Raw genomic sequence first — 19628 nt, 5'->3', positions numbered from 1 at the left:
CAAAGGAAGACTTTTAGTACTCCTATGGAAAAAAGAACTGGTTTTAGAAGCAATTCTGCTACATGGTTTCCTGTTTCTGAAAAGAAACAAGGCGGGGATTTTAAGACAGGATTCTTAACTTCTCCAAGAAAGGAGTCAGTGGTAACCAACTGTAGATACTCTCTACCCTATCTTGAAGGGGTTTGTTCTTCAAAATCCTTGTAGATTTCATAATTAAGAAAGTAAAGATGGTCTGGGGCGCCAGGGTAGCGCAGCCGTTAAGCGTCTGCCTTCGGCTTAGGGCGTGATCCCGGTGTTCCCGGATTGAGTCCCACATCGGGCTCTTCCCGCTGGGAGCCTGCTTCTTCCTCTCCCACTCCCCCTGCTGTGTTCCCTCTCTCGCTGGCTGTCTCTCTGTCACATACATAAAATCTTTTTAAAAAAAAAAAGAAAAGAAAAGAAAAGAAAGTAAAGATGGTCTAATCAGAAATATAGGATCAGGAAGGATTAAAATTAAACAAGAACCTATCAAAACCCTATTGCTCATTCTGATCACAAAAATATCAAGAGATGGATTTTTAGTATCTTTTTATCCACATGAATACCTGGACGATATCATTTTGGCCTCCTACAGAACTACTTTTATTGAATTATTTCTGAGGTATTCCATCAATCTACCATGAATCAGGTAGTTAAGAGCCTTAAGAACTTGTTGACTTATTTATTATAAGCAAGTTGTTGAGGATAGTATGCCTTTTATGAAGACCATAAATCGTATTTCAATAAACTTCTCTCTGACCTTAGGATCAGTTCCTGGGTGACTTAATTTACTTGAATTTAAAAATCACTGTAAAAATCCCTAATTTTCCTCTCTGAGCTATCTTCCAGAAAGCCCAAAGCCGAGTTCTTCTTCTACCAAATAAGCAAGAACTCATGGTGCATTTTGCGAACTATGCTCCCAGGCACTCCTCATTTTATCTTTCTGTGGATTCCTCATCTGCTTATTTTAAACTACACTTTATATTTTGCTGTATTCCTCTCTAAGGCCTTTTATATACTATCTGGAACAAAACAGGGTATAAATGACAAGTATTATAACAACAGATTACACACAATCTCCATTTTTTTATTTCTTGCTTACTATAAACTTTTCAGTATCTCTCATCCCTATAAGTTCCTTTTTGCCTTTTTGCAGACACTACGAGGCAATCTTCCTGTCATCTTAATCCAAATATTTTAATGACTGTGTTGTCTGCAGGCTCTACCACAGTCTTTAAGATACAGATTAACTGGATGGTCTCCCCACAGAGCACAGCTGGTTCTACAGCCTTTGCTCTAGCCATACTTACATTTTTTCCCTCAACTTTTGTGTCTTTTATTCCTATAGTAAATCTGTATAGCTTCATACAGACTCTTTTTCCTTTCCTTCATGTTTAAGGCTATTGAGACATTGTATCTATTGCTCTGATACAGTGTGGATGAACTTCCCTAACTTCCTATTATGTCTACAAACATTTGTGTCCCTGTGTGAACTATAGTTTGCTTTAAATCCACTTTATGAACAAATGGACCAACTGGACTACCGTTTAGAACCTTGAAACCATAACATGACAGCAGAGGATACCCAAGGACACCGAGTTCCCAAAGTGCAAAAGAATCAAAAAGAGTCACACTGTCACTTAAAGTATGTCCCATGCTTCAATTTAAAATTTGGGTTTTAAGGGGCACCCAGCTGGCTCAGTCAGTAGAGTGTGTGACTCTTGATCTCAGGATTTTACATTCAGCCCCACAATCGGTGTAGAGATCGCTTAAAAACAAAATCTTAAAAATATATATTTATAAATAAAATAAAATTAGCTCTTTTTGCTATTTGTGAAAAAAATGAAACCCACTTAGGGAAGTGGACTGTACAAGACTACAAGCAAGAATTCTAACTGACTGAGCCACCCAGGCACCCCTAACCACGTCAATTTTCAAACTAGCACTACATTCACAACTCCACTCTAAAACACAAGGCTACTTTTAACCAAGTCTAAACTCCAAATCAAATCAGCTCAGCGGGATTAACTAATGACACTTAAATTCTATCTCCCTAATTAGAGCTAATGGGATCCAAAAGGCTGCTTTTATCTTTTCTACTCCTGAGAATGTCGCAGAAAGCAGATACTGAGAAAGTAGGGAGAGGCGTGTAAAGCCTAACAACAGTCTTAACTCCTCATATAAAGACAGGGATGTAGGTTAGGAATGAAGGAGACCTTTCTCCCTTTACATACTCAATCTCCTACTGCTCAATGCACAACATATGCTGGTCATTCCATTGTATTATATTTTATATACATGTAACCATAACCACTGTGGGTTATTTAATTAAAGGTATTATTTGGGTGGCATTCATTCACAACATTTTTTACGATTTTATTTATTTGACAGAGAGCACGAGCAGGGGGAGCGGGAGGCAGAGGGAGAGGGAGAAGCAGGCTCCCCGCTGAGCAGGAAGCCCCATGTGGGGCTCGATCCCAGGACTCTGGGATCATGACCTGAGCTGAAGGCAGATGCTTAACCTACTGAGCCACTCAGGCACCCAGCACAACACTGTTTTATTTAAAATAGTATAGTACATTGTCTTCTGTAAGGTGACTAAATTTAACAATTTGATTCACAACAAAATATGGTGCATGAAAGATGTTAAAGAGCACTAGCTGCCAAGTTTAATTCTGTATAAAGCTCTCCATAAAACTCACCATAAAAATTCACGAAGACTTACAGGGTACATATTATGCACTAAGCCCTACTGCTGAAGGAGTACACTTCAGTGGCAAACTAATTCTTTAAAAATAAGACTTGAAATTTTCTCTGAAAATCACAGGCGTGTAGGCAAAAATCACTGACATAAAAGAACTTATTCAAACCAGTATCCACTGTGTGGTCTGTATTTCGCCACTAAGGCAACACTGGAGGGGTACACTCTGCCAAGAAACAACATGGCTGTAATCATCACAGTGGCCTAGAAGGAAAAAAATAGTGTCTTCCTCCAGCAGAAAGACTATAGGACTTACTCTAAGAAAGGTGGCCTACTCTGAATGCAGCATGAGTAAAATACTCCCTCCCCAAAGCTTTTAGGTTTGTTAATTAACCAGCCAACAGAAACCAGTCTTACAAAACAGACCCCAAAGATCTATTTCTGAGTTCAACACATGCTGAACTGTGCAACTGACTGTGATAAAATAACTGTTTGATAAGCTAAAAGAAAGCAATCATCAGCATGATACCATAGGCATGAATGTACAGATGAAATATTCAGAAGGAAGCTAAAGAAAGAGTATTATCAGCATCTCAGAAAACAGAAATTCAGTGAAAACTAATTGGTTAAAATTAATTTAGTTATTATTTTCATAACCCAAAACAGCTAACTATTTGAAATCCATTTTCCATAACAACTAATATAAACTGGCAGACTTCTTGCAATCAGTTCTATCTTTAGGAATCTTTGGATTCATGAAGCTGTGTCATTTACCAATATGGCATATGCAACCTTCATGGTTTTGGAAGACTAGGTTAGGAGAAACGGGGAGATCCAACATACTCACTTGAGAAGTAATCCAAACCGCTGTTCTGGTGGGTCAGCAGTGTCAACCTTGTATATGCAGGCCAACAACACATCATTACTATTGAGACTTTCATTCTGAATAAATTGTTGAGAGATGCTGGAGAAAAGAAATTGCCCTCCAGTTTTAGACTCAGTATTGCTTTAGAATAATACCCACCTGAAGCTTTTTTGTGACAAGAAATAGCCTCTTCGAATTTCCCTGCAGCTAGTAAACGATCTGCTCGTCTGCTCTGTTGATGAGCCTAGAAGACAAACACTCCTAAATTCCTCTGAATTATATAAAAAGACATGACTTAAAAAAAAATTTTTTTGACAAGATAAATGATGTCCTTATTTGCCACACATCAAATCATTACAGCTCTATTGGTAAGAAATCTAATGGATAGCTCCTTGAGCTGTAGCATCTGAAAGGACTGGCAACTTTTGTCAACTCTACCAATAAACCATTAAGTTTCACACCAGGCACTTAACTCCTTCAGTGACTCACATCCTTCCACTCTTCAGAGATTAACCAAGAGCTACAATCACAGATTGTCACCTAAAATGTATATTCACTTGATTTTTAACAACCTGCTTTCAAAACAAAAGTTATCTTGCAGATCCTTTCACGGTTTGTATCGTTCAACAACCATGATCAGGAAATTACTTACGGAAAAGTCAAGCTTCTCTTTTATCAACTCATTCTTCCCTTCCAACATTACAGTTACTATTTTTAAGATAAAAATTGGTACACTGTACAGTTGACGAATTAACTATACAAATATTTAATAGTACAGTGATTTCATTTTCAGGTACCACTGACCAAAACAAACACAAGCTCAGAACTTCTGAAAGCAAATGACTAAAGTGCCCCCAAATGTAAAGGAAAATGGATTAACAAGTAGTTATCGGCCTCTTCACATCTGTGCTACACTTTAAGAATTCCTACAACTTTATGGGGCGCCTGGGTGGCTCAGTCGTCAGGCATCTGCCTTCGGCTCAGGGCGTGATCCCAGGGTTCTGGGATTGAGTCCCAAGCATTGGGCTCCCTGCTCCACTGGGAGCCTGCTTCTTCCTCTCCCACTCCCCCTGCTTGTGTTCCCTCTCTCGCTGGCTGTCTCCCTGTCAATAAATAAAATCTTAAAAAAAAAAAAAAAAGAATTCCTACAACTTTATGTTTCCCTTTCTGACATAAGAAGGTCCAGCAGACTCCCAAGGCCCACATAACCTCACCTAAGGTTATACAATCAGCAGGCAGGAAGACAGAAATGATCAACTCAATTCTTCTAACTAGTGTAGTTATCCTCACAAATTCACAGATGATTTAACAAAGCTTCTTTAAAAAAAAAAAAAAGTGAAAAGCACTGTACACCCATGTTCACAGCAGCATTAACCACAACAGTCAAAAGACAGAATCAACCCAAATGTGCATCAACGTGGATACAGATACACACACACACAATGAAATTTGTATTCAACCTTGCAAAGGAAGGAAATTCCGATACATGTCACAAAATGGATGAACTCTGAGGACATTACGCTAATAATAAAATATAAAATAAGCCAGTTACAAAAAGACAAATACTGTATGATCCCACTTTTATGGGTATCTAACGTAGTCAAAGTCATAAGAACAGAAAGTGAAATAGCGGTTGCCAGAGGGTGGCGGGAGTGAAAAGTGGAGCTCTTGTTGGAGATGCAGAGTTTCAGTTTTGCAAGGTGAAAGGTTCTGGAGACCTGTTGCACAGCAAGTGAATATACTTGCTACCATACTGTGTACTTAAAAATGATAAAGAGTAAATTTTATGCTATGTGTACTTTACATTAAAAATTTTTTTTAAGTTTTTAATTTTTTTTTTTTTTTTTTTTAGTAATCTCTACACCCAATGTGGGGCTTGAACTCACAGCACAAGTCACACGCTCTTCCAACTGAGCCAGCCAGGCACCCCTTTACCTCAATGTTTTAAGAAGGCAAAAAGCAAATCTGTTCTGTCAGGTGGAAAGCGATTTATCTTGAAGGCTTTTCAAAGACTGTGCCACAGATGCCTCATAAAAACACTTCAGAGAATCAGTTTTGCAACTGAGAACTATTCTGGGCATGTTTGCAAATTATGCTCAATGTAAAACAGAGGTGAAGACAAAAGTAGAAAACAGCACTCACAGCAATGCTTGCTGTTTATATTTTCCCTTCTATTTTTGTAAGGAAGACACAGCAACACACTTTAAAAGCAAGATCATCCATTTCTACTGTTTGAGGTTTTTATTCTTCAAATAATAATTAAACTTTCCCCCTAAGTCTTAATTTGTTCCTGAAAATAATAACAGGTAAAAGAAATGGCTAGGAGCTTAAAATACTTTTTTTTTTATTTTAATGTTTTATTATATTATGTTAGTCACCATACAGTACATCCCTGGTTTCTGATGTAAAGTTTGATGATTCATTAGTTGCGTTAAAATACTTTTAACTGAGCAAAAAATATGTTCTGAACACAGGAGTATTTTATAGTACCCAGCAATGATACAGATCTTTTGGGAAGAGACTATATATGAAGAAAGCTAAGTTATGATCAACACAATTTCTCTAAGTAACATGTTCCAATAATATAATTAAAGCAAGTGGCACTCTATCAACAAGGCTCTAAGTCTAGGTAGTAAAAGAAACCAAAGAAAGGGGTGAATCTCCAGGTGTCTTAACCTTTCTGAGCTTTGAAAGAAGCCATATCTAAGAGACAAACCTGCTCTGAAATTCCAAAGTACCTCCTAATTATGCGTGGCAAAGTGCAGATCCTATCCTACCATGAAGCCAGGGCTCTGGGCTCAAGTCTTGGCTTTCCCACTTCCTGGTTAAATTACTTCATCCTTCAGGCTCTGTAAAATCATAGACATGGACCAGATCGGTACTTCAAGTTTTAATGGAATACAAATCACCGGGCAATCTGGTTACAATGTAGGTTGATTCAGTATGTCTAGAGCAGGTGCACGTGAAGCAGTTGGCTCCTGGACACACTCTTGAGAAGCAGGGACGAGATACTCTCTGAGGTCACCTTGCTCTGATGCTGTCTCTGTGATCTGTGTCTCTGATGACATTAACCACTTTCTACCTTGTACTATATTTATGAAGCTCCCTAATTCAATTTCAAGCTCCAGAGTAATAGAGTAAATTGTTTCTTGAATACCAAAGAAACAAAAAGTTCCTGAGTGGTGAGAACAGGATCTCCTACCCCTCCCGAATTCACTAAAACCTCCCCACGTAAAGTCCAATCTCTGATCACTCTGTAAATTCAGGAGTTACAGCTCATTTAAAAACACACACCTACTCTAGGTTATTTGGCACCACAGCAATCAAATTCCCTATTAAAAAAAACAAAAACAAAAACACAGTTCCTACTAAGTTCTTGTTAGACACCCAGCAAGCCCTGACTATGTATAGAGCTTGACTGCCTAGGTTCAAATCTCAGCTTAAACACTTACTAGACACATGAAATTGGCTTTCTTAATTTTCTGCCTGAGTTTTCCCATCTCTAAAATGAGAGTATTGTGAAAATTAAACTAGTTAAAAGACAAAAGTACCTTGGCGGTACTAGCCATCAAGTTCACAATGTAGTTGGGGAGACTGAATTGCTTTTTTCTCTAACTGAAGATATTATAGGAAATTTATTTTGGTAATACTTCTTATTGTATTTATTATTATTATTGATACTTCCTTATCATTATTATTGATACTTCCTTTTTTTTTTAAGTAGACTCCATGCTAGGGCTTAAACTCAAGACCCTGAGATCAAGAGTCGGATGCTTAACTGAGCCACCCAGGCACCCCAATACTTATTTTTAAAACAATTTTTAAAGATCCCTTTAATTTAAAATTAATCTCTTTAAATACTGTTCTTGGTAGAATCACAGCCATTAAACATACTAAGTCTATAAATAAGTTTCTTTGGTAATTCAAAATAAAACAGGAACAAGAAGCAATTAATATGGAAATGTTGGTTGAGAGATTCTAAAAGCAGTCTGGGCAGTGATATATTTTAATTCTGATAACGCAGGGTTTTTTGGCCAAGTATTTGAAGATGGACTGATTTATGGAAAAGGCTTTATCTCAATATTTCAAATTCATTAAGAAAGGATAAAAGACACTCCAGGTCTTTATGAATGGTTTCACTAACAATTCAAAAAATGTTTAAGCCAAGAATGCATCTATTTTGGCTACTAAACAAAACAAAACAAAACAAATTAAGCTTAAATTTGTCTACTAAACAAAACAAATTAAGCTTAAATTTTATTCTTAAAAGTATCAATACTGGTCAGGAAACTGTTCAGCGGAAAAGGCAACATAACACTCTTAAAGAGCTTCAACTCCATTAACCCATTTTCATCTCCCTTGCTGGTAAATAAATGAGCTCAATTTTTTTGTCTGTTTTAACCTCCTGGACTTCTTATAAAAGTGTGTAAATCTTTCATAAAAATCAGTGTTTTCCAAACCAACAAAATAGAAAGACTCATAAATACAGAGAACTGGTGGCTGCCAGAGGGAAGACAGGTGGGTTGATGAAGGAAACAGGTGAAGGGGATTAAGGGATACAAACTTCCAGTTGTAAGTCATGGAGATGAAAAGTGCAGCACAAGGAATATAGTCAATAATACTTTAATAACATTGTATGGTGACAGATAGTGACTATGGTGAGCACTGAGTAATGTACAGAATTGCTAAATCACTATGTTGTACACCTGAAACCATAGGATATTTTCTTTTTTAATTCAGGTATAGTTGACATGTAACATTGTATTAGTTTCAGGTGTACATGATTTGATATTTGTGTGTATTGCAAAATGATCACCACAATAGTCTATTTAACATCATACACCATATATTATTACAAAAAACTTCCTTTTTAAAAAAAAAAGGTCGGGAGCAGAGGGAGAGGGAAAGAGAGAATCTTAAGCAGGCCTAACACAGGGCTCAATTTCATGACCCTGAGATCAGGCCCTGAGCCAAAAGTCAAGAGTCGGACACTTAACCAACTAAGCCACCCAGGTGCCCCAAAGCTTTTTTCTTCGGATCAAGACTTTTAAGATCTAATATCTTCACAACTTTCAAATACGCAATACAGTATTATTAGCAACAGTCACCAGGCTATACATTATATCCCAGGACTTATTTATAACTACAGGTTTGCACCTTCTTACCTCTTCCATCTATTCTGACCATCCCCTTACCGCCACCTACAACTACCAATCTGTTCTCTGAGCTTTTCTGTTTGTTTTGCCTTTTAAGTTCCATATGTAAGGAAAATCACACATATCTTTCTCTGACTTACTTCACATAGCATAATGCCCTCTATGTCCGTTCATTTTGTCATAAACGGGAAGATTTCATTTTGTGTGTGTGTTTGGCTAAGTAATATCCCAATGTGTAAGCACCACATCTTTATCCATTCATCCATCAATGGAAACTTAGGTTGTTTCCATATCCTGGCTATTGTAAATAATGCTTCAATGAACACGGGGTCTGTATATCTTTTCAAGTTAGTGTTTTCATTTTCTTCAAATACCCTCAAGTGGAACTGCTGGATCATAAGGTAGTTCTAGTCTTAATTTTCTGAGGAACCTCCATACTGTTTTCCAGATTGACTGCACGAGTTTGCATTCCCACCAATAGTACACACAGGTTCTCTTTTCTTCGCATCCTAGCCAACAATTGTCATTTCTAGTCTTTTTGATATTAGTGAGTGAGATGGTACCTCGTTGTGGTTTTGCTGTGCATTTCCCTGATGATCAGTGATGTTAATATCTTTTCATGTACCGGTTGGCCATCTGCATGTCTCCTATGGAAAAATGTCTATTTGGGGCACTTGGGTGGCTCAGTTAAGGGTCTGCCTTTGGCTCAGGTCATGATCCCGGGGTCCTGGGACTGACCCCGTGTCAGGCTCCTGGCTCAACAGTGTATCCTGCTTCTCTGTCTGCCCCTCCACCACTCATGCTCTCTCTTTCTCTAATAAATAAATAAAATATTAAAAAAAAAAGAAAAGGAATAATGTCTACTCAAATCCTGTCCATTTTTTAATTGGGTTGTTTGCTTTTCTGCTATTGAGTTATATGAATTCTTTATATATTTTAGACATTAACATCTTAGCAGATGTATGATTTGCAAGTATTTTCTCCCATTTATTTTGTCAATGATTTCCTTTGTCATGCAGCTTATTAGTTTGATGTAGCCCCACACAATTATATTTTCTTGATATTCTTTGTTGATTCAGTTATTTTCTTTGCTTCTCTATCAACAACTGTAGTAAGCAGCTTCTGATGTAGCTCCCAATGACCCCTGCCTTCTGGTATTCACACACTTATGTAATCTCTTCCCCTCTAATGTGTGCTAAACCTAGTGACTTGCACCTAAGGGAACAGAATATAGCAAAGGTGATGGATGTTGCTTCTACGATTAGGTTACAAAAGATTGTCACTTCCATCTTGGTAGGACTTTCTTTCCCTTGCTCACTTTAATGAAGCCAACAGTCCTGTTGTGAACTGCCCTATGGAAAGGCTCACATGGAAGAAACTGAGGGTAGTTTGCCAACAGTCAACAAGGAACTGAGTCCAAAAGCTGATTACAAAGCCTTCAAAGAACTGAACCCTACCATCAACCATGTGAGTGAGCTTGGAAGTAGCTCTTGCCCCAGTGGAACCTTCAAATGGAACTGCAGCCCCAGCTGACACCTTGAAGACGGTCTTGAGAGACCCTGTAGCAAAGGACCCAGCTAAGCCATACCCTTATTCCTGCTTCACAGAAATTGTGAGAAAACAAATGTGTTATTTTAGGCTCCTAAATCTTGGAATATGTCATTGTATAACTCATATACTAAAGGTATGGCATCTTCATCTTTCATTGTAAGCTGCCTCAAGTTCTATTTGGGAATTTTTTTTTTTTAAAGTAAACTCTACACCCAACGTGGGGCTTCAACTCACAACCCTGAGATCAAGAATCACATGCTCTGCTGACTGAGACAACCATACACCCCTAAAAATGTTTAAATGGGGAAAGCAGTGACTGGTCAATCCTCATGAGGTTGTGATACTCTATCATTGAGTACTAGTATTAGATCTCATGATACTACAATCTCATATTAAAGTACTTTCTGGCATTTAGGGTTTACAATAAACTGATGTAATTTTGTTGAGAACCTCTTGAATTCTCATGAAGATTTAGAATTATGATCCAGCTATGAGGGAGTAACTAGCACAGGCTTACCTCCAGCTGTAGACAATTACAAAGCTGGATACAATATATAAAAACAACAGTTTACAGACACCTATCAAAAAAGTAACAGAAGGCTACATTTTCAAGAAAAGGGAAAAGCACAAGGTGAGACCTACATTCACCTAGCTTTCTTTCTGACAGCCCTTTCTTTCCAAAATGTGCGCAGAAAAACAAAACCCAAGCAGTAGGCAGTATCTAACTGGGAAGGGACTGGAGTCAAAAGGCTGGAATTTGAGGAGGGTCCAGGACTGGAGGGAACTGCAGTGAAGACAACCTAAAAACAGGCATAAAAAAATCCTCTCAGGTCCTTAGCCAATGCCTACACTGCACATGCACAGGGTGTAACTCCTGGAGGCCTAGCCAACACTGCACAGCCATTTCAGAAGCCACACAGTGTTGGGGAGACAGGCTGCAGTTTAGGCTAGACAGACTACAGGAAACTTGGTGAACTCCAAGGCTTTCAGTTCAGACCCCAGAAAGGTCAGCCCTGCGACTAAGGATCGCACTCTAGGTATTAAGGGTAAAACTAAAATAGGCCCACCCTAATAAAGCCTAAAAACCAAGTTTAGACTAGATCATGGTGATCTGCTAGTATTTTAACTGCCAACCAGAACAAAATACTCTTTAGAGGAAGATTCCTATTTCAGTCTCTACAACATACCATCCACAGTACATGACATACAATAAACTTATTAAGCATGTGAAGCAGGAAAAAGTGACTGATAATAAAGAGAATGACAATGGAAACAGACCCAGAGATAATCCATGTTGGAATTAAGGAACTCAAAGTAACTATGCTTCAGGTGTTGTTAAAGAAAATATAGAATGAGGACACAACAGATGAAAAAAAAAACTAGAGATGTGAGACGAAAGTTCTGTTAAGAGCTGGCACCCTGTCCTACTCACTGTTGAATCCTCGAGGTCATAACAGTACCTGAGGAGATAGTAATTAGTCGTATTTGTTGGTCAGCTGGATGAGGGAATGAATGCTACGTTGCATGGAAGGATGTGAGACTGGTAAATGCTGACACAACAATACTGTATTTCAGAAAAATACCAGAATAAAACTCTGCATCAAAATCTAAAATATGTATACATATATGTATACATATGCGTATACATATATACAAAGAAAGAATTGGTCCCTGGTGCACTTACTTCATTCACTATTTCATCCAACAAGCAATCTCCTAAAGCATTTCAACCAGAATCTTCCTACTCCCTCTTGAGTACAAATGAAAGCCCAATACTACAAAATGTTCTAAAACATTTATAAAAGTAAAACAGCTTCAGATTTAGTAATGTCTTACTGTGTGCCCTGTACAAATTCTTCCTTTGCTGAATCTTCCTCAGAAACACATATCCCACTCCTCTCTGTGAACTGCTCTTCCTCTAAGTAATCAATAGGATTCCTGTGGAACTTGCCATATTCTTTTATTACCTCATCCTCTGGACACCTGAAGAATCTGTTCCACTAGATTTTCAAGCTTAGGAACAGAGAATCTGTCAAGAAAGTTTTATAAGCGGCTGTAACTAATGTGACATTCAGGAATTAACCAAATAAGTCTGCAGAGAGAAGTAAAGCAGTCAAGCCTGAAGGGGCAGAAGGAGAATGTGATTATCCTGGAGCCTTAGGTCCCATATGTTCTTAGTCCCACCTACATTGTAGCCCGGTCCTTCCTGCACCTTTCTTTTGATTCCAATAAATTATCCCTTTTGGCATTAGCTAATCTTAAGTGGCTTTCATCACCTGCAACCAGTGAAAATCCTAACTACAACTAGATTACTTAGTGACTGCCCCCACCAAGAAGTACCTCCTACTTCCACATACTGCCTTAAAAATACAGATTCAATATTATATTTTTCCCCCAAAGGAAAACAGTATTACCTTCTATACTTTTCATGTATTCATTTCTGTGTCCTTGGGGAAAGCTGTACGTAAAGATAACAGGAACACCATAACAAACACAATGCCAAAAGGCAGAGGAAAATGTAATGTCCTCTTGAACCTTGTGGCAGGGTCTTCAATAGAGAGCAAAGGAGAAGCTGCATTCACTCTCACCTTCCCCAATAAATTCACTGTAAGTCTCCTACAGGCAAGTAGTATCTCCTAACAGTAAAGTAAGTAATGAATTAACCTGTCAAACTAATGTAATATAATTATACTTAAGGTAATTGCTCAAGTGTTAGAGAAGTCCAAGACCTGTTTTTGATTTTAAGTCTAAGGATCAATTTCTCCCACATGCAGCTCTGCTTTATCTTTTTTCCTACCTCATTTCCAATGTAGCTTACTTTTCTTCAGAACTGCCATCATCTGCTGTGAAGACAAACTGTAGGATACAACCCACCAATGAGTTGTGAAATCAATTTAGTGGGTCAAAACCACCATTTTAAAAAACTAATAGTAAATATTAGAGTAAATGTTTAAGCTCTAATAGTAAATATTAGAGTTTAAAAAACCTAATAGGAAACATTATACAGTAAAAAGTAGTAAATGCTACTCTAATTTTTTTAAAATATTTGCAATAGTAAATATTAGAATTTTGTTTTGGGTGAAATTTTTGAGCACCCCTGCATTTTGCATAATTTCAAGAGGCATATGCATAATGTGGCAGCTCTACAGTAATATATACATATGTATGTGTGTACTGGCCATTACGTAAAAATCTCACTGTGGATCACAGTCAAAACAAATGTGCAAACACTGATCTAATAGATCACTATTTTAATGAGAATCTTGCTTTCAAACCCCACTGTCACCATTTGCTCTGCATTTCAATATCTTAATCAGTAAAATGGGGAAATATACAGCTACTAAGAAGATAAATAAGACAGCTGACCCTTGAACAACATTGGTTCAAACTGCACAGGTCCACTTATACGTGGATTTTTTTTTCCAGTAAATACAGTGTAGTACTGTAAAGTATTTCCCTTATGATTTTAGTATTTTCTTTTCTCTGGTTTATTGTAAGGATACAGTACATAATACACATACAAAATATGTGTTAATCAACTGTTTATGTTATTGGTTAAGACTTCCAGTCAACAGTACGCTATTAGTAAGTCTTTAGGGAGTTGGGAAAACTGGACAGCAACATGCAAAAGAATGAAACTGGACCACTTTCTTACACCATACACAAAAATAAATTCAAAATGGATGAAAGATCTAAATGTGAGACAGGAAACTATCAAAATCCTAGAAGAGAATACAGGCAGCAACCCCTCTGACATCAGTCATAGCAACTTCTTACTAGACACATCTCCAGAGGCAAGGGAAACAAAAGCAAAAATGAACTACTGGTACTTCAAACAATCAACAAAACTAAAAGGCAACCTTCAGAATGGGAGAAGATATTTGCAAATGACATAATGAGACAGGGTTAGTCCAAAATCTATAAAGAACTTATCAAAATCAACACCCCAAAAACAAATAATCCAGTTAAGAAATGGTAAGACATGAATAGACATTTTTCCAAAGAAGACATCCATGATGGACAAGACATGTAAGATGCTCAATATCACTCATCATCAGGGAAATACAAATCAAAACTACAATGAGATATCACCACACACCTGTCAAAATGGCTAAAATTAACAACACAAGAAATAACAGGCGCTGGCCAGCATGCGGAGAAAGGGAAACCCTCTTACACTGTTGGTGGGAATGCAAATTGGTGCAGCCAGTCCGGAAAACAGTATTGGAGGTTCCTCAAAAAGTTAAAAATAAAACTACCCTACGACCCAGCAATTGCACTACTAGGAATTTATCCAAAGGATACAAAAATAGTGATTCAAAGGAACACATGCATCCCAATATTTACAGCAACATTATCACAATAGCCAAATTATGGAGGAGTCCAAATGTCCACTGACTGGTGAATGAATAGAGAAGATGTGGTATATATTTACAATGGAATATTAGTCATCAAAAAGAATGAAATCTTGCCATTTGCAATGACGTGGATGGAACTAGACAGTATTATCCTAAACGAAGTCAGTCAGTCAAAGACAAATATCATAAGATTTCACTCACATGTGGAATTTAAGGGAAAAAACCCCACATGAACATAAGGGAAAGAAAAAAGAGAGGGAGGGAGGGAGGGAAGCAAACCATAATAGAGATTCTTAACTACAGAAAACAAATAGGGTTGCTGGGGGGGGNTGTTAAGTGATGAATCACTAAATCCTACTCCTGAAACTAACATTACAATGTTAACTAGAATTTAAATATAAACTTGAAACATTAAATAAAGACTATTAGGGTTATGGAAACAAATATTTAAGTTTAGGTAAATACTGGTAAAATAAGAGGCATATTTAAATTATGTTCTCATTTATTAATAATATTCTTTATGGGGGGCACCTGGGTGGCTCAGTCAGTTGAATGTTGGACTCTTGATTTCAGCTCTTGATTTGGGCTCGGGTCATGATCTTGGCGTTGTGGGACTGAGCCCTGCATTAGGCTCTGTGCTTGGCAGGGAGTCTGCTTGAGATTCTCTCTGCCCCTCTCCCACCCCCTCAAATAAATAAATCTTTAAAAAAATTATTTATGATTATTGTTGAATATACAGAAAAAGTGGAAAATAATAAAGGAATATACAGAAATTTAAGGAAGGTAGTCATTTCATAAAATTAACAGTATAATCATAAAAAAAATCTTTGGGGAGTCAAAAGTTATATGTGTTGTTTTTGACCACACAGGAGGCTGGTACCCCTAATCCCACTGTTCAAAGTTCAACTATATATGTAAAGTGCCGGATGCCAACCCTAGCACTTAGTAATTGTTGGGTAAATCTTAGTGCTCTACCACATTTCCCCAGAGCACCTCCACTGAGCCCAACATAGCTGTGAAAGTATGAACTTTACTTGAAATTTTTTAGGGCAACAAGAAAGTGGTTCAAAACAGCCTTTTTTTTACCTTAAAGATTTTACTGCCACCATAAGTAAGACGGGATAATTATAAAGGCTCTGGGTATGTACAAGGCCATTCTCTGGACCATGATATCCGATTCCTTGTCTCAGATGAGAAATGACCACTCTAGAGGGACGCTCAGTTACTCAACAAAACATTCTCAGCACTTAATAGAGCCAAACACATACAACTGTGGCCACAGTCACATGGACCCTGTCCTTAAGAGTCTGCAGAGTAGGTAAACAAAGCATGAGCAACAGTCATGTGTAAATTAAGGTCTGACATCACTTCCCAAATAGGCAGTAAACAAATCAAAGAACTACAAATTATCTCACACAAGTTTTGACATTTGCTACCAGCACTCACTTTGACAAAATTAAATGGAAAGAAATCCCTAAATATACACTAAGTAACTTTATAAGTTATAATTTTTCTATATTAAAACTGACAAAAAGGAAAAAACTGATGAAACAAAACTTATTCAGTCCAAATAGTCATTCCTCTTCCCCCAACAATGGAAATATGATATAGTTTTTCTTTTGACCAATTTCAAAAACCAGAGCACTAGAACACAATATCTATATTAAATATTAAAATGACTATTTTTGAACCAGTCTCTTCTGTATCTTAAAAATCTACTGCTAAGAAATAAGCATATAAGGCCCTTACTACAAACCTGACTAAGAGAATCAATACTAAAGCAAAGGCACTAAAGACACAGAATCCGCAGTTCAATATAAATAAGGACCATACTGAAATGAAAATGGTGAGTACTGTACATTAATTCAAGAACTACTGCTAGAAAAGGTCATGATATTAAAATAAGTTCTGACCCACCAATCTAAGTAATTACTTAATTTCTCTCAGTCTAGGCTTATTTTTTTGTAAAACGGGGAAGCAGTTCTTCCTAAATTCCAAGCATGCTCTGAGGACACATAATAATAAACCTAGGTACTGTAATAAGTCCTTATACAACAGATCTGGACTACACTATAATGTCATTAGAAAAAGCCTATATAAACTACTGGTATCTTCACAGGCACTCATTAAATCATACCACTTTTAGTCAACTAGATACTAAGTTGTTAACCGCTGATGTAAAAAAAAAAAAAAATTGATAAGTCTTAAAAAAAAAAAACAACCAACAACCATCTTTTAAAACTGACTGACAAATTCAGACTCTCATTGGTACTTAGCTGTTAAAATGATTCAAGAAAATGTTAATCGCTGTTCAACTGTTATCATCAATAAACAGCTAGGCTAGAACTCAGATCTTTCAAATCTCAAATGGTTTATGAATTTAAGATGCCAAATTTCTGATACTTGTCCAGGTACATTTTCTAGCTGGATAATGGAACTATGCTAGTCTGCCTGACAAGGCTCTAGCCAAATTCTCCCCTATAGAAGGATAATACTATTGTCACCATTTAACTAAATTTTCCTAAACTGGTGATTCTGCTGCTCCATCTACAAATGTCACCCAGCTCCAGTCTTCTCATAAGTTACCACACACTAGTGGGGCAGTTGGCTGGCGTTATGCTGCAGCCTGTAGCCAAATTAAGTGAAGCTAACTGGAACTGAACCAATGGTCATTTTGCAAGGACACTTGAACTTTGAAGCACTCCGTAAACTGCTGGTTATTTCTAATAATATTCCTGTGAAGTTTCAGTATTGAGCCATCCATTATATTTCACTGTAAACTATATGTCACTTTAAAAACAAAAAAGGGCAAGATAATGTCCCTGATTTTTTAAAAACTCACAAATCTCGTCCAATTCTTTTTAAGTGTAAACAACTCTTATCAATGGAGGCAAGCTCAACTTAAAACTGGGAGGCGCTTCTTAGAGCAGCTAACCTGGCATCAGTCTTTTGGGAACAACAGCTTTAGGTCCCAGAATTCAGGCTTTTCAAGCCCAGCAAGTCCAAGCCTTCATTTTACAAAAGAGATTTTAAATTAAAAGCTTATGGTCTGGTTACTATAATAGCTAATTCTGACATTGTACTAGGTACAAGGTACTGTTCTAAGCCCTTCACACCTATTTACTCCTTTAATCCTCACAACAAACCAGAAACACAGTGAGGTCAACTAATTTGCCCAAGGTCACAGAGCTACTGAGAGACAAAGCCAGAACTGAAATTGAAGCAGTCTAGCTCCAGAATCTATACTCAAACCACCAAGCTCTACTGCTTCTCTATAAAGTGGTTTAAATGCAGCCTAGGGCTCTTCCAGAACGCTAGGGTTCAGAGTTCCAACCTGAGAAACTAATTCTCCATACCTCCCTTTCTCCAATGCCGCCGTCGCCCACCATCGCAAATGAACTGCAAACCCGTGACTCCAAAAGTTCCTCCTGCCTGTCTATAACCTTAAGTAATCTGACTTCTGTATTCAAAGTAGGTGCCCTCTAGGAAACCAAAAGATGCAGTAGTCAGGAAAGAACTCGCGTTGCTCGCTGCTGTTTTAATGGGAACATCTGAAATGCCTAAAAACATAATAAGTAAATGGCCTATAAGCACTTTTTCTGAGAAGGGGTGAACATCTACCGTATTTTCAAGATGCCTAAAGTGATGAAACGGAGCTAAAAACAGGGACGGCCCTGTCTTTTTTTTTTTCCAGCTGTCTCTCACTTATCCGAGAAGGGAGATTCTCAGTTTATGCATCTGAATGTAGGTAAGAAATGGGTGGAGGAAAAAAGGGGGGTAGGGGGTATTACTCCAGCTCTCCAAAGTAAGGAGGCTCAGTCTTCAGACCCTGTATGTTAGAAGTTAAACCCAGTATTACACACTACTGCTGCCCTGGCCGGCCTCAGTGCCCCTCGAGGCTGCAGCGAGGTGGTTACGTGGCGCTTGGAGGCATTTCCTCCAGCCTGAAGAGGTGGTGGCTTTCCCGGCCGGTGGAAGCCCCTCGCTCAGGGCACTGCAGCGGGCGGAGCCCCGGGGCAGCGGGAAGTGGGACGTGAGAGCTTCCCGGGGATGCCAAAGGGCACAACGTCTGGGGCAGCCTGAGCGGAGCCGCTGGGGGACCACGCCTGCTCGCCTCCCCGACCCCTCAGGACCACCCCCACCAAACCCGCCTCCCAGCCTCGAGGGTCTGCAGCACGCCGGAGACGCGACCGGACTCCTGAAGCAAAAGCTCCCGAGGACGGACACGACCCTCTGTGGGCTACTCACCAGGTTGAGGGGTCCTTCCATTACTTCCATAGACCCCGGAGTAAGCGGCGGCCTGAGGAAGGGGAGCGACGGCGCCGGAGCACATGGAGGGAAACAGAAGTAGAGAGGGCGATGCAGCGGCAGCGACAGCTGCCCCTCTCCGCGCCCGGTGAGCCAGCAGTGGGCGCAGAGGGAGAAACAACCGCACCACTTCCTCCTCCGGTGGCGCGCCGCGGGCCCGCCCCCTGCGCCGCGGCCACGCACGCGTCATGGCGTCACACGTGGCTGGTTCAAAGTGGGAGTGAGGACCGGGGAGTGGGTGGGGCTCAGGGAAGGCGGGGCACAGACGGGCGTACGCTTGCTCCTAGGCGATCTTTCCTCTCGCGAGAGGCGTATCTTCATCTTCTTGAAGTCTTCTCTGACGTCACGTCGGGGTAGACAGCCTTGTTGAAATTTAAGTAAGATGGTTGACTTATGCTCTTGGCCTCTCCCATTTTCTTCCAGCGTGACTTTTCTCAAAATCTCTCTGCTTTGCTACACCTTTTCTTGCTCTCCCGTTCCCACCTTTATTCTTGCACCTGAAATCAGATTTGAGCAATGCTAAACCATGCTCTGGACTAGACCTTCCCCTGGAGGGAGGCGAACGTATGATAAAGGGCTCTGCCCTCTAGATGATAGCGAACTAATTAAGAAAGTAATATGGGTTACAAATAGCCAAATAGAATGCTTGATTAAGTTATGTGCTAAACCAC

At 38.9% G+C, this 19628-nt stretch overlaps 1 protein-coding gene across 2 annotated transcripts in view; it reads right to left on the bottom strand.

The window, feature by feature from the left end:
* Positions 1-19135, bottom strand: part of NRBF2 (nuclear receptor binding factor 2) — a 32260-nt gene extending 13125 nt beyond the window's left edge. Inside the window, exons 1-2 of one of the 2 annotated variants that reach the window (XM_011230258.3) lie at positions 18898-19135; positions 3744-3828 (exon numbers count right to left, since the gene is read on the bottom strand). In XM_011230258.3, coding sequence (XP_011228560.1) covers positions 3744-3828; positions 18898-18927 — 115 coding nt within the window. In that variant the 5' untranslated portion in view covers positions 18928-19135. The remainder of the gene's footprint in view (positions 1-3743; positions 3829-18897) is intronic. The other variant, XM_011230259.3, reaches the window with a different exon arrangement.
* Positions 19136-19628: the final 493 nt, after the last annotated feature.

The sequence above is a fragment of the Ailuropoda melanoleuca genome, chromosome 6, assembly GCF_002007445.2.
Source record: "Ailuropoda melanoleuca isolate Jingjing chromosome 6, ASM200744v2, whole genome shotgun sequence".
Lineage (NCBI taxonomy): Eukaryota > Metazoa > Chordata > Mammalia > Carnivora > Ursidae > Ailuropoda > Ailuropoda melanoleuca.
Note: the sequence above shows the minus strand (reverse complement) of the source record. Positions and strands in the feature narration are given on the sequence as shown.